Raw genomic sequence first — 13,559 nt, 5'->3', positions numbered from 1 at the left:
CCTTCCTTGCAACATTCGTCTTCATTAGGTCTGTGGCGACATCTCTTGATGTATCACATCAGCGATGCCTTTAACGAACGGACTAACAACAGATGTTAGCCGCGTTTTTTGTTATACTAATGGGAATATTCGTCACCAATAATGATGCTGCGAAAAACGCAAAAAAAAATAAAAAACCGAGTAGGAATTGAAATCTTCAAATGAATCAACCAATGAACAATGAATAATGGTCGGGTTGAGTAAAATCAACAGTTGTGCAACTGTTGAGATCGTTGCTGAATGACGTGGATTAGGTGATGCGAACCTAACTTGGAAGCAAACAATTGCGGATTTCATAAGGTTCAGTACAAGCATCATCTAATACTGCTAAACCGTTTCGTACACTTAAATCTCTTTTAAATCAACTTGAAACCATTACGTTACCTGCCAACACTCTCGCCTAATGTCCGTTTGCGTCCAGGAGCCTCAAACGCAGCGTAGAATCTACTAAAACGAATGCGACCTCTGGTGGGCAAAAAATACAAATACAAGAAAATGAGTTACTCCGACAATAAGTTAGACATAAAATCTCATTTGAGTTTGCGGTTTTTGCTCGTTTGCTCCGGTTTTTTACGAATCGCAGTGCGCTCTTCGCCAGCGAAAATCCCCGATTTGGCGACTCTAAAAATCAATGCGAGCTATGTTAGGCGAAATGCAAACATAGTAATTCTAACAAATTAAATTTGGCATGGAATATCATTCGAGATCGTGATTGGCCGCTCGCTTTCATCGGCCTGTTTACGTCTCACAGCGCCTCCATCGGCAGCTAAATTCCCCGATAGCTTCTTCCCCTTCATAGATGCCTCTCCTCGCCTATATAAAACAAACGTAAAGGCTCAATTTCCCCTTAGCAGCGCCCTTACAAAAGCCACTCAAAAAGGGTCTAACACGTCCATCAAACCAGACAAGACCTGTCATCGACTATCAAAACAAAACACGTCGCCGCAACACCTTCCAGGATCAAGCCGGTCGCGAAGAGTGTCAAACTAACAAGTTGGAGGGGGTAACCGACGTGGTGACGTCACCGGCACAGTGTCGCATGTTGTGAAGCGCGGCCGTCTGCGGCGGGCAAGCGAAGAGCGCACGGCAGTCAGTTGTCTCTTGATGTTGTTGTGTTGGTATGTCATGGCTGGCGGAGATTAAATCGAGAAGATTCGTATGGTGGGAAACAATTATTGCGGTTTTTGTGCGAGTTCGTTGTGGTTATAGTCCGATTCGCCGATGTTTGATTTATGGTTTTGCGGTGGTTGTGATTGTGCCGATTGCGTCGTTCATTCGGATAACTGCCCGAATGGGATAATTTACTAAGGATTAGTTTAAGGATTCGGTTTGGAAGATGTTGACTTCCAGTAATCAGTATTTGAGACCGGAGTATTTGACGCCCTTGCCCACCACAGTAGGTATCTGAGAAGAAGGAAAAGCACTGATATAAGCGTGCAAAAGTGTGAATTTGCATACCTGCTCCACAGAAAGTAGTACTTAAAAACGAAGTTTTTTTGGAAATTAATATATTTTAAGTCTTGTCCGGATACCAGGGATTGCAACACAAGTATATGCGACATCTCTGTACTTGGTTCTATTTAATATGTGTTTGAGTTTTGATGTACATTAACCATTTACCGTATTTCAACGTTCAGATTCGAACTGCAAGGTGCGGGATTTTTCGAAAAATCAAAAATGTCGCATTAAATATACCTGGCCGCAAAGTCAAAAATATCGTTGATTAGCGTTATAGTATATCATTTATTGTAATTTGTACCGCTTTCCAAATGTGTTTTTTGCTTTTTGCCTTTTTGGCCAAATAAAACACATATTTTTTTTCTCTGATTTACCGACTAAAATCTGTTTTCATTCGATTTTTATATATGCTTACATGTATTTCGAATTTTATTTTTCCTTCGCTGCCTAGGCAGTAAAAGCGTAACCTAACAGCAGAGGCGTTGAAAGTGACACTTTACAACCGGTTTTGTGCCGTTGAAAGTTCATTTTTTCCAACAATGAAAGAACAAATCAATTGTGATGCTGCTGCATTTGCTTTACAAATACGATGCAAATCTGATTTTCCCAATTTCGAATCTGAACATCGGACGTAATAATTTATTGAAAAATAAAATTATTGTCCTTTCCAAATACGCAAAAAATACCTCCTTTGGATTTAAAATCAGCAAGCTGGGCTCACGTTCGTTTAATTTCGCAGCAAATTTTTCAGAATATTATCAAAATATGCGAACTTTTTAATTTTACAACCTCGCTCCAAAACTCAAACAAATAACCACGGGCATGTACCCGAGTAAATACATATTAAATAAACCCAGAGATACTTGGCACTTGAATTCTATTCCCTGTACCTCCCAGTAGGTATTCCATGTAGCCGCCTAATACATATTTAAATTCTGCATACAGGTCTAATCGTTAAATTCATGCCTATTATGCCATTAGCAATATATCCCAAACTAACCTGTATTTACGTGTATAGAACTTCAGATGAGTCCTCGGATGGCACTTCCACTGGAACTAAATTGAATAATAAATTTGCGTCGGTTTAAGCAAAGCACTTAGTAAAATCTTGCAGTTGCGAGTAACACTGTGAGACTCATTCTCAATATTTGAAGAATAATAATGAAACCATGAAAAAGTTAATAAACTACTCCTTTAAATGAAAATTCCAAGACAGCGTCCTTTGAGCTGCTCAACAACCTCTCACGTATACAAATGATTATTTTGTAAGTGTGTTATTATTGATCTTAGTTGATTTTAGAGATTGAAAATGATACATTTCAAAGTTCTTGAAAACATTCAAATAATAATGATTTTTCCAGCGAAGTTGAAAATGAGCTTCTAACATTACCTTTGAATAAGAGTTTGAATTTGTGTTATTTTCGTATACATTATGTTAGAGGTGCGAATAAAAATGACAACAAAAATAAAATGAGAGAGATAAGATTTTGATAAGTGGTTCTCCACATGTGTTCTTCTAGTTCTTTTAATCAACTAAAACCCTGAAACTACTCTTGAAGAAAGGTACTTTTTCACTTGATTCTCCATTAACCTAAGTTACTAAGAAGGCCAACGTAAATCATTTCTCCCCACAATGTAGTTAATCGAAGAAGTTGCAAACGGAAATTTAGGAAATACCTAAATGATCTCAATTTATCAATTGATCGGTAACTTAACCCCACTGAATGATATTTCAGATGATATTGAAGAGTTGTTTGCTCTGCAAATGGAGCACAGATGTGACGAAACTGCTTTTTCATGAAGAATAGCGCTAATACGACACCTAACATGAGTTATCATAATCCACTAAGACTTTCACAATAACTGAAATAAGGAGAATTCCAACACGCTACGCTAGTCTTGGAGATATTTAAACGATGAGAAATAATTTTTCCAGGAATAATTAGAAGTTCTGCAGATCTCTGATTTAACCTACGAAATTTGTGCTGGAAATATTGATGAAATGTAAGATCAACGAAAAAGCGATTGTACCTCCGAGATTGGTATGAATGAGCATTTGTAACAAATTGCTGGAATGTCTCTTTTCAATGATGACTAAGAGTGTAAACGAGATCGAAAACAATCTACAAATAATGTATTCAAATTTCCACGTCTATTCAAACTATTGTTGTTCCCCATAAGTCTGAAATATTCCCAATTTAACGATAAATGTGTGGTGTGCTCGAAGATGCAATTTTAAATTACCCCCTCGGGTTAACGCTTGAATTAAAGTCACGCATCATTTAAAGTAACGATGACGGTCGCCATTTTCGACCACAAGATAGCGCGCTCAACACCAGCTATAGATCGTTGACCTGTCACTCAACCTGACAGTTAATTTTGCTACTGCTATTGGTCAGTTCTTTTATGGCATTGTTAGTTTTAATAAATAGAAGTTGCATTACTTCCTGTTTTTGAACATCACGCCAATATATAGTTCAAAATAGCGTTCGTTATCGTAAATTTGTACAGGATGACCCAACGAAAACGTTGTACCCCTATTTATGATTCTCCTAGTGAATGAAAAAAAAAGACTTGGATCCATTGATTTTGATTTATAGGAGGACATTTTTTCCGCGAATTGCTGGGGACTGAACCTCCTGTTGTTCACAATAGTATCGTCCATCTTAAGAGATGCAAGGGACATCGATCAAAAAGCAAACTTGTGGGTTACCACAAAAAGACTGTTAGTAAATAACCACAAAGTTAATATGCAAATTTTTCAAACAAATGGAACAGCGTTAGATATATCATCAGCTATAAGTCTTCATAATAGTGTAATTCACGTAAGTCGGTTGATCAGGTTTTTGGGGGGTGGTACTTAACAAAGCGTTTTCGTTGAGGCATTATGTAGCCTCTCTTGTAATAAGGGAAGAAAAATGATCTACCGTGCAAATTTTGAGCCGCATTTCTGGTTCTATGGCCAATATGCTGAATTTAACAGAACTTTTGTTGGTCGTAAGCGGACCCTTAGAACTACGGTGGGATAAAGATCTAGAGGATCATGTTGAGGAGATTTTAAAGAGATTTGCATTATTCACTGTGCATGCGATATATATCCAAGAATGTGTATTATTTTTCTTTTGGAACAAGATTATATTTGAATGTCATGCTCCAACAAATCTGCGGTCGACAGGGGTAACGAATTATATTCTACCCAAATATCGGCAAGCTCTTTACGAAAGTGGATCTTATTACAATTGCATGAAACATTTCAATCGCCTGCCAAGCAGTATTAAGGATATCACACGTTTTAATCAGTTTAGAGTTACGCTTTTCTTACACTTACGTTGGATGTTGAACCGTATTTAATTGACGACGATGTTCAGTTATGCACTTAAGGATTTTCTGTCCTGATTTGTTTATTAACGTTATTTCACTCTGTGTATTGCCTACAGGTGCATAATTTTTGAAATGATGATGATGATGATGATGATGATGATGATAATGATGATGATGATGCAACTCAACTTAGGTCCAGTTAAAATTTCCTAAATGCCATTAAGTTTTATGTTCTAAGGACGTAGTTATTTTGATTCTTTATAAATCGAAATTCTATTAAATAAAACCCTCAGCACTTTTTCTTCCAGAACAAAAATTAAAAAAAAAACTTACTTACCTAGGGTATTGAGAATTTTTTTTTCCAAAATCGTAAATGATTGCTTAAGAGACGGACTTTCAGATTCTTTTTTCTCGATGGAAATTGGTCAAGGCGTCCCCGATCGCTGAAAAAATGCGGGAAAATATTATCAAATTTTTGTGAGCAGTTTATCTGTAAGATCGGTATTTAATTTCGTTCCACATTCCATAAAACCAAACTTTTTAAATCAAAACTATTTTCTCTATAATTACGTAGGCGAGAAAAATGAGAATCAGACTAGGAAAACCCAGCAACAAAGTTCGTGATGATGGGTGTAATCAACGATACTTTCAACGTCCCGACCTTTTAATAATACAATAACATTTTAACTATAAACGCAAATCAGAATTTAAACGGTTGAAGAGATGTACGTATAGCACATGTGATAGAATATGTTTTTTCTATTTCGTTAAAAACTTTAGTCAGAAGATGCCAAAAAGATGCCTCCTTCAAAAAATCTAAAATGACGATTTTTTCTAAATCTTCCAAGCGAGCCATAAATGGGGATGCGACCTTTTAGTTGGGCCACCCAGTACATTGAATAACTTTAACTCGAATGTTGTTGAATCATTTTATTTCAACATGGCTAATGGCAGAAGAAAAGTATCTCATCAGCCAGTGTAAATACTCTTGGAAAAACGTAAATATCGCTCATTTCAAATTCATATTAGTCAAGTCTCGCATTCAGGAAATACTGAAAGGAAGAAATATTTTGCAGTAATATCATGGCACTGTTGGGGCAAAATTCACATTTTCTTTCCAATTCGATATTCACGGATGAGTGCAAGTTTACCAACTCAAGCATGTTCAATCGTCATAATGAACATGTCTGGTGTACCGAAAATCCACAAGAACACCAAGGACGTCAACCGCAAGTAGGTTTAGAGCTAAGTGTCGAGTTGGTTTACTTAACGATACGATCATTGGACCATATATTTACGAAAACCATTTGACCGCAGATGGGTATAACTTTTAGTTACAGCAAAATGATGCTCGGTCACAACGGTGGTAAAGTGACTTATCATTCGTCTGAAATATTTCCCGGTAGAGTCATTTCAATTGATGGAGGCACACGTTGGCCTGCACGCTCATCAGATTTTCCCCTATTGGATTTTCATTTATGGCAAACTATGAACAATCTCACTTATAAATCTCTACCAATGTTGACGATGTACGAAGGGATATCACACTTTTTTTTGCCTAATTTTTTAACTTCTAGAATTCGCCAGTATAGTCTTAACTACCTACCTACCTACCTACCTACCTAGATGCCGACCGAGATGTTGACTCAGATCCGATAGACCAATTTCAGCATAATTATCCCACATAAATCTGCACGATGTAGTTTTCCGAAAAACTCGCCTCCCATCAAACAAAACACCCATAATTACACCATCCGTTTTGGCCCCCTTAGGCGGTGTCATTAGCGTCCGCCACTGATCTGGATGAGTCACAATCGTTTCATTTTTTTATTAATGCCGGGGAGCTTTTCATTATCGACCACGACCAGGATAGATAATGTGCTGCCGACATGTTTCCTTTGTTTGAAATTACCTCGCGACGTTGATTAATGGCGTCCGCTAACGACCTAACCTATAATTTATCATTTACCAAACTAAAAGCCAATTGAAAAGAATTATTATTTTATATACAGCTTTCTTGGAACCGACGGCTAACGCAATTTATTATTGATGGCTTCCTGGCTTGATATAAATGGACTGGGAATCAATCGGAGTATACTTCTCGACTCCAGCAGAGGCTTCAATAAAATCCAATCGGCTGACTCTTTTATGATCACAGCTAGATTATGTTGTATCTACTTGATGTAGGGTGTTGATAAAACATTCGTATAGCGGGTGATTATGGAAGATTGTTGGTGAATGCCTGAGATTGTGGTTGAAGTCTAGTCAAAATTATATATTTTTTCAATAATGAATTCTAGTAACCGTATTGCACGGATAAATTTTGCAAAAGCCAATCCGACCGCACCACTCAAAAGTGACCAATTCATGCGCATACCATTTTACGATCAATCAATTTAAACTTTATAACCATTTAACGAACGAACCAGGACAAAATATAGTAAAAAAAAAAGAATATACAAGGTGATTTTGAAGTTGGATGAGGTTTTTCCTTTTCAGAAAATAAGGCTAGAAGTCGGCACTTACCGGTCTCTTCACTCATGACCCAAATATCCAACGGTTACAAAGTATCCAGGCAAACTAGGAGATCAACACGAGAAAACGGTTTTTATTTTTTGTACCTGTGCGGATCATCCAATTGAACAACTTACATGGAAGTCATAGTTCCCAAGACCGGCCATCATTCCGCAAATTTTTCAATCTTCGAATTAGAGCCCTTTCGGCTTATGACGCCTCCACATTTCAAAAATTTGAATGTCCCGCGAGATGGTTCGAGGTCACGATTGGTAGTTACGTTGGTCGGTGGTCTCTTCGAGCAATCGCTGTAAATGTTTTTGCAAAGAAAGTTTTTTTGTTTTGGTTCACTTGCTTGGTTGAACTTTACTATGTAGGCAGTCGCTAAATATATTTGTTTTCACTTTGTCTTTGTTACGTTGAATTAAAAAGTAATATAAAAAAAAGAAAAAATCATTTCACACGAGATTTTTTCGCTTATGTTGTTGGCGACACTGTTTCTTTAACTCTGATCCTGGCCCTGACCAATCGTGGCCTCGAACGGTTACGCGGGACATTCAAATTTGGCGGGCTTCAAATTACAGCCGTTTTGAACTAAAACGGTTCTAATGAGAAACTTGAAGAAATTTCGGAATTGTGACCGGTCTTGAATACCATGGCTTCCAGGTAAAAGTTTTTCAATTGGTTACGTCCAGGGGCAAAAAAATAAAAACCGATTTTCCACGTTAAACCCCTATGTCCAGGGTTTGCCTGAATACCCAGTGTGATGCTAAAAAGCTGTCTCTTCGGAACAAAGCGGAGAATGCAAAAATAATTTTTCCGAAAAAACAGTGGCGCATCCTTTTTTCGTCGAAAATGTGCAGCATCCGGCTAGCACACGCGGCCCGGAGGAATCGATTTTTTTAAAATAAATTTTGGGGCTAATTTTAAAATTTTCCTATGACTTCGCTGGAAATACGTTTTTTGAATCACTCCGCTTTATTGCAATCGGCAGAAGCTTCCATGAGGTTCAACTTCTAGGAAAGGACGAAAAACTAGCAGCTCCGACCATTTTTACGAGCGGTTTCCTTACTTATTTCCTGCAGAGAAGTATATATGATGCTTCGGATCGCATGCTTCCCATTTTATTACTTTTTTATTCCAATAAGTTCCAGAGCAAAATACGTAAAATTCTGTGTAGTATATTTATTGTTCGTAGTTTTCGCTCTTCAAATTGGTATTTTGAACCTGACGTAATCTTCCCAGTCCAGACTTCTGTTGGATCAGACTTAAATCGAATTCCTATTATTAATTCGTATATCGATTTTAATTCAATATATGACAAGGTTAGCCAATATCCTATCAATTGACATATTTATGAATCTTGCTTATTTCTCAAGATTAACATCAGATTTACACTCGGTGTATGATTCCTGCTCTGCACCTCAAATAAAACTGAGCTTTTGCCTGAATCTCCTACCAATTAGAAGATTACATGTAACCCTTAGTAAACCCATAGCAGGCCAATAAATCACCATCAGCAGCAGTCTCGACGGCGACACTTTTCGCAACATTTCACCTTATTAACCAATATCCATAGCTTACGTAATTCCATTTGATAAATAACCAAAGAAATGCATGCCAACTTTGCATGATATATGTACACTAGGAGAATTAGGCGAAATCCGACATAGATTTATGATATTTATAATGGCGTTAATTGACTGAAAAAGCGCCGTGTTTTGCATGCGAAGAATGAATAATAGTCATGGAACAATAATAATGTTTCATAAGTTTTAAGGTTGATGTCAGTCAAAGCCGGGAAAGTATCTTTTAAATAGCTATTTACGTCATAAGTTTAGTAGGTGACTCGTTACGGAACGAGGTGTTGTTGAACGAGTTTTGTGTTCGAAAAGTGTCAACGTGTACTGCAACTACACCCAATGGACGTGCAACCCATATTATTCTCTTTCTTACTCTCTTTCTTCTATTATTATTTTTTTTTAGTTCGTTTTCAAACATTAAAAAAACCAACAAAACTTAACAACACAACAAGCAAGGTGTAGAGATTACAAAATAGTTGGGAATGCGCCCTTTCGCCTGAAATAAGCGTGTTAAATTTGATCAATCCTATGTGAATTGAAAGCCTCCTTTCGACCAGATATCTCTCGGAGGGTTTTAAAACTCCGTCTTATCTTTCGCGCCTTGATGGCAAACAACTAAACGATTCTTATTTATTTACAGCTTGACGCAAAGAAGAGTCCTCTGGCCTTACTTGCTCAGACGTGCTCGCAGATCGGAGCAGATAGTCCCAATGCGAAGCTGCTCCAAAGCAGCTCCGATAAATCTAAGAGCAAAGAGAAGCCTGTGGATCTAAAGCAGGGCGTCACCTCCGGGAAGAGACAATTGGAGAGCCCCAGGGAGAAAAGTCGCACTCCTGAGGAGCGCTTGTGCAACTCAAGCAGTCGTGTGAAAACCCCAAGTTCAGTTAAAAACATAAATGGGAGATGTGGAAGTAATCAAAGTGCCACTTCGGCCAGGGACAGTCCGGCTGAGAGGAAATCACCAGGGGAGGACAGTCAGAGAACATCCAGGAGCCCCGAGAAAGCATCTGAGGGAAGTGAGAGTCCTACTTCTAGCAGCAAGACTGCGTTTACTCCCAACATTCTCACCAGTTCCTCGGATCCGGCCATCAAAGACTTACCATTGGGAACTTTTAAGCCTGGCGTTGTACCTTCCTCGAATTCTGCCTTCTTAAGCACGACGAGTTATCCAGGCTTCCCTCCAGGGTTACCCATGGATCTAATGACTTCAAGTTTTATGTCACGAACAAGTGCTCTAAGTCCGTACTTTTCTTATGGAAGAATGAAAGCTCAAGATTCGTTATCAGTTTGCCGCGATCCATACTGCACCGGGTGCAGCGTCAGCTCACACTTAAAACCTCCATGCCCAGCTGGGTGCACCCAATGCGATCACGCAAAAGTACCTACTTCTGCTGCTAATTATAGTCCTGTAGCTGCAGCTTATGCTCACGCGCAGCTTGCTGCTCTAGCGGCTGCCAGTCAGCTGCCGTATATTTGCAACTGGATCTCAGGAGACGCCACATATTGCGGTAAAAGATTTTCGAGCTCGGAAGAATTGTTGGCTCATTTACGGACTCATACTAGTGCCACCAATGAAGTGAGCAGTGGAAACTTGTCATTGCTGACCCCTCCAGGACTGCCTCCCACTCATCCTTTATTGCATAGAACCTATCCGACTCCGCCTCTATCACCATTGGCTACAGCCAGGTACCATCCTTATAGCAAACCGTCGTTATTGCCTCCACATTTGAGTGGGTTTCCGCTGGGACATCCTGCCCTACCTCCTTATTTAAGCCCTTATTCCTTGTATGGGCCACGGCTGGGTTCTAGTCCAGGGATGCATCCTTAGGATTTTTAGGAAAATGCCAAAATATTGAGCTGTGTTGTTATAGACATAATTCTTATGTCTTATGTATATTTTGTGGTAAGGCTGGGTCGACTAATATCTTGATTAGAGATGTTACATTCGCGAATGTTACCTTTTTGTCTGTGGCTGTCTTGAAAACTGTTGAACGGGCAGAATCAAGAATTGACTTATTATGGATTTTTCTGTATCCACTTCATTTCCATTAGAAGCTTTAATTGGGCTCTATGAAAGGCAACTTTTACCCGTTTATTTTGAGGAGCTTTATACTTTTTTTCGTGACTCACTCTTGCAATATTAATTAAGAACTCTACAATTTTGACACGAAATTCAACAAGGATTGCCTTATAAAACATTAAAAAAAATCATTAAACCACGTATCTTGGATGGAGAGTCAATTTTTTAAAAATCAAATAATTTGGATTGACGAACATTAACTTTTCTGATATTTTGACCGTTTTGAGTGAAAAACAATATAATAAAAGGTAAAAACTCTTTGTAAAACATTAATCTCGTTAGGAATTCGACATCTCATTAGAGTCGAAGAGATTTCTTCAAAATATCACTGGAAAGTGAAAAAAAGTTTGTCCGAATATACAGGGTGTTCTTAAATGTGCAGCTGCAATCTCGGTGAACGTGAACGAACGGTCAAAATTATGGGGTCGTATCAGGTCAATTGAATAAAATGAAAGTTGTCTCTTGAGAACCGTTACCAAGTTGCCACATTTTTTACAAGGCTGCCATGTCGTCTCACGTGCAATATTTCGTTAATTATGACCAAAGAAAAGTTTAATTTGCCAGGATGTATGACTTCTTAATAAAATTAGAAAAAATTACTTATGAAGCTAATTCGTAAAGGCGATTTCGTGCCATACGAACTACATAATTAGAAATTACCTGCCAAGTTTGATGTGCTACACGTTACCTGGAATTGACCAGAAGGCGCCAAACGAAAATTTGAAGTCTTTTGTCTGGCGTCAGCAAACTAGGGCGGTGAAGACCTCACCACTGTTAGACACACTCGGGTCAGCGAATCTTTGCATGCAATCATGCAATGCATAAACCTAGTAGGCATATCACTATACTATGTATTTTTCAATTTGAAGTTTAACTAATTGCTGAATGTGCGTAAAGGACTGAAACATATATCACACAATTTTGGGATATAGGCATCGGATTACGTACTGAATAATACACATCGCAATAAGGAGAGCCTGTATGTATGTTGAGCTTGGTGTGTCTAGCGACACATTTTAGCAGTGAGTGAACCCAAAGGTTTATAGTAAATTCCACAGAACCTCCAGAAAGTTCGAAAATTTTGTTGTGGCCGGCGATTTTGGTAGCTAAGGCAATTTCAATAAAAATGTTTACAAATTTTTCAAACATTCATTTGGAAGTATTCGCGAGTAACATCTCTAATATTGATGAAGTCCTCTAGAAGATCCTCATGGGACATGTTAGACTTAATAAATGGTTGCTAGTCTAATATGAAATTTTTCGAACATGTGCATTTTGCACTTATTGACTATTTTTGATGTGCGGGGGTTTTTTTAAGGCTATCATTTTGTATAAAATAGTAGTGATGTAAATAAGTTATTTATCCCTAAGTTTGAAATTTTCAAGGTTACTCATGCTTTAATGTACCTCGTTATCTGCTTCCTCAATAAAGTCCAATGATAAGTTTCATTAAATCATGTGAAAAACTTTGTATATAATGTGTCGTGTAAATATCCAAATATTGGTTGTGCATGTCGAGATTTATTGGTCACATCTAAGGCCAATATTGTACGTAAATATGTATTGCTCTACTTTTTACAATTTTTTTAAAAATAAATAAAGATTCTCCAAATTTCCTCTCACTTTTAATTTTTATAAACAACCATTTTGTTTAATCGTTGTTTCTGGTCTAGAAAGTGCAGGGATGTCTCAAAAGATATTTCCCAATACATACTATGTATAGATCTCATTGTTCTTCGTTGCTTTTCATTTTTTGTTACATTCGTTTAGCATTAATTATTTAAATATGCGAGTTTTTAATGTTGAATGCCATTTAACAACCTGAGGATTTTGTATTAAAAAATTATTTGATGTCGGAATACGGGTTGAATGGTAATATGTAAATGGTTTTAATATTATATAATAAAGTGTGATATACATTATGTGAAACTCTTTTTAAATGGTCAGTTTATTATTTCGAACGTATGTATGTACCGTAGGTAATTAAACTTTTTTTTATTTAAGTGTTTATGACACAATGTTTGTCTTACCATATCATGAATGTATACCTACTTAACCATTATCTGCAACTAAAAAAAATATATTTTTATTGTTACGAACACTTTAATGGTTTTCTTTGCTTATCTATCAAAATAGTATGCCACGAGCGGTTTCTACATCGGTTTCATCTTTAAGGTTATTATATTTCACAATACGCTAGAAAATACATAGAATCAGTCTCTTTAGTGAATTTTAAAATTTCAAAATTAAAATTTATTTCAATTTTGCTTGGGGGAACCAATTCAGACAGATTCTTTCATAAACCACCTCATAGTGGTGGACGAAAATAAAGTCCAAAATTGATAAATATTGTGAACTGAAATAATGTATTATCAGAACACGGTGTAATACAAATTCGAGAATCACAGAGCTCTACCAAACTGGATGAGAGCTTGGTCAGTGAAATTGAAGTAATTGTGTGCGTATGGTGAGTGTTCGAATTCGAATGGTGAGCTTGAATATCTATTAAAATTAGTGAAACTCAATTCCAATTTCCCTTTTCGTTTCATTTGAAAATCTATGTT

General features: G+C 37.4%; 1 protein-coding gene across 1 annotated transcript; it reads left to right on the top strand.

The window, feature by feature from the left end:
• Positions 1–1,083: 1,083 nt before the first annotated feature.
• elB (elbow B) lies at positions 1,084–13,096 on the top strand. Its single transcript, XM_066282433.1, has 2 exons — positions 1,084–1,435; positions 9,556–13,096. The coding sequence occupies exons 1-2, from the start codon at positions 1,376–1,378 to the stop codon at positions 10,741–10,743; spliced, it is 1,248 nt and encodes a 415-aa protein (XP_066138530.1). The 5' UTR covers positions 1,084–1,375; the 3' UTR covers positions 10,744–13,096.
• The last annotated feature ends 463 nt before the right edge of the window (positions 13,097–13,559 follow it).

Source organism: Euwallacea fornicatus, chromosome 5 (assembly GCF_040115645.1).
Source record: "Euwallacea fornicatus isolate EFF26 chromosome 5, ASM4011564v1, whole genome shotgun sequence".
Taxonomy (NCBI): Eukaryota; Metazoa; Arthropoda; class Insecta; order Coleoptera; family Curculionidae; genus Euwallacea; species Euwallacea fornicatus.
The sequence above is the reverse complement of the archived record's forward strand: the minus strand, read 5'-3'. Positions and strand labels throughout refer to the sequence as shown.

What these genes read in the sequence shown, in the direction of transcription:
- elB (XM_066282433.1), top strand. Translation starts at nt 1,376, where the DNA reads ATGTTGACTTCCAGTAATCAGTATTTGAGACCGGAGTATTTGACGCCC. An exon ending in TGACGCCCTTGCCCACCACA is followed by an intron (nt 1,436 to 9,555) that starts GTAGGTATCTGA and finishes ATTTATTTACAG; the next exon opens with CTTGACGCAAAGAAGAGTCC.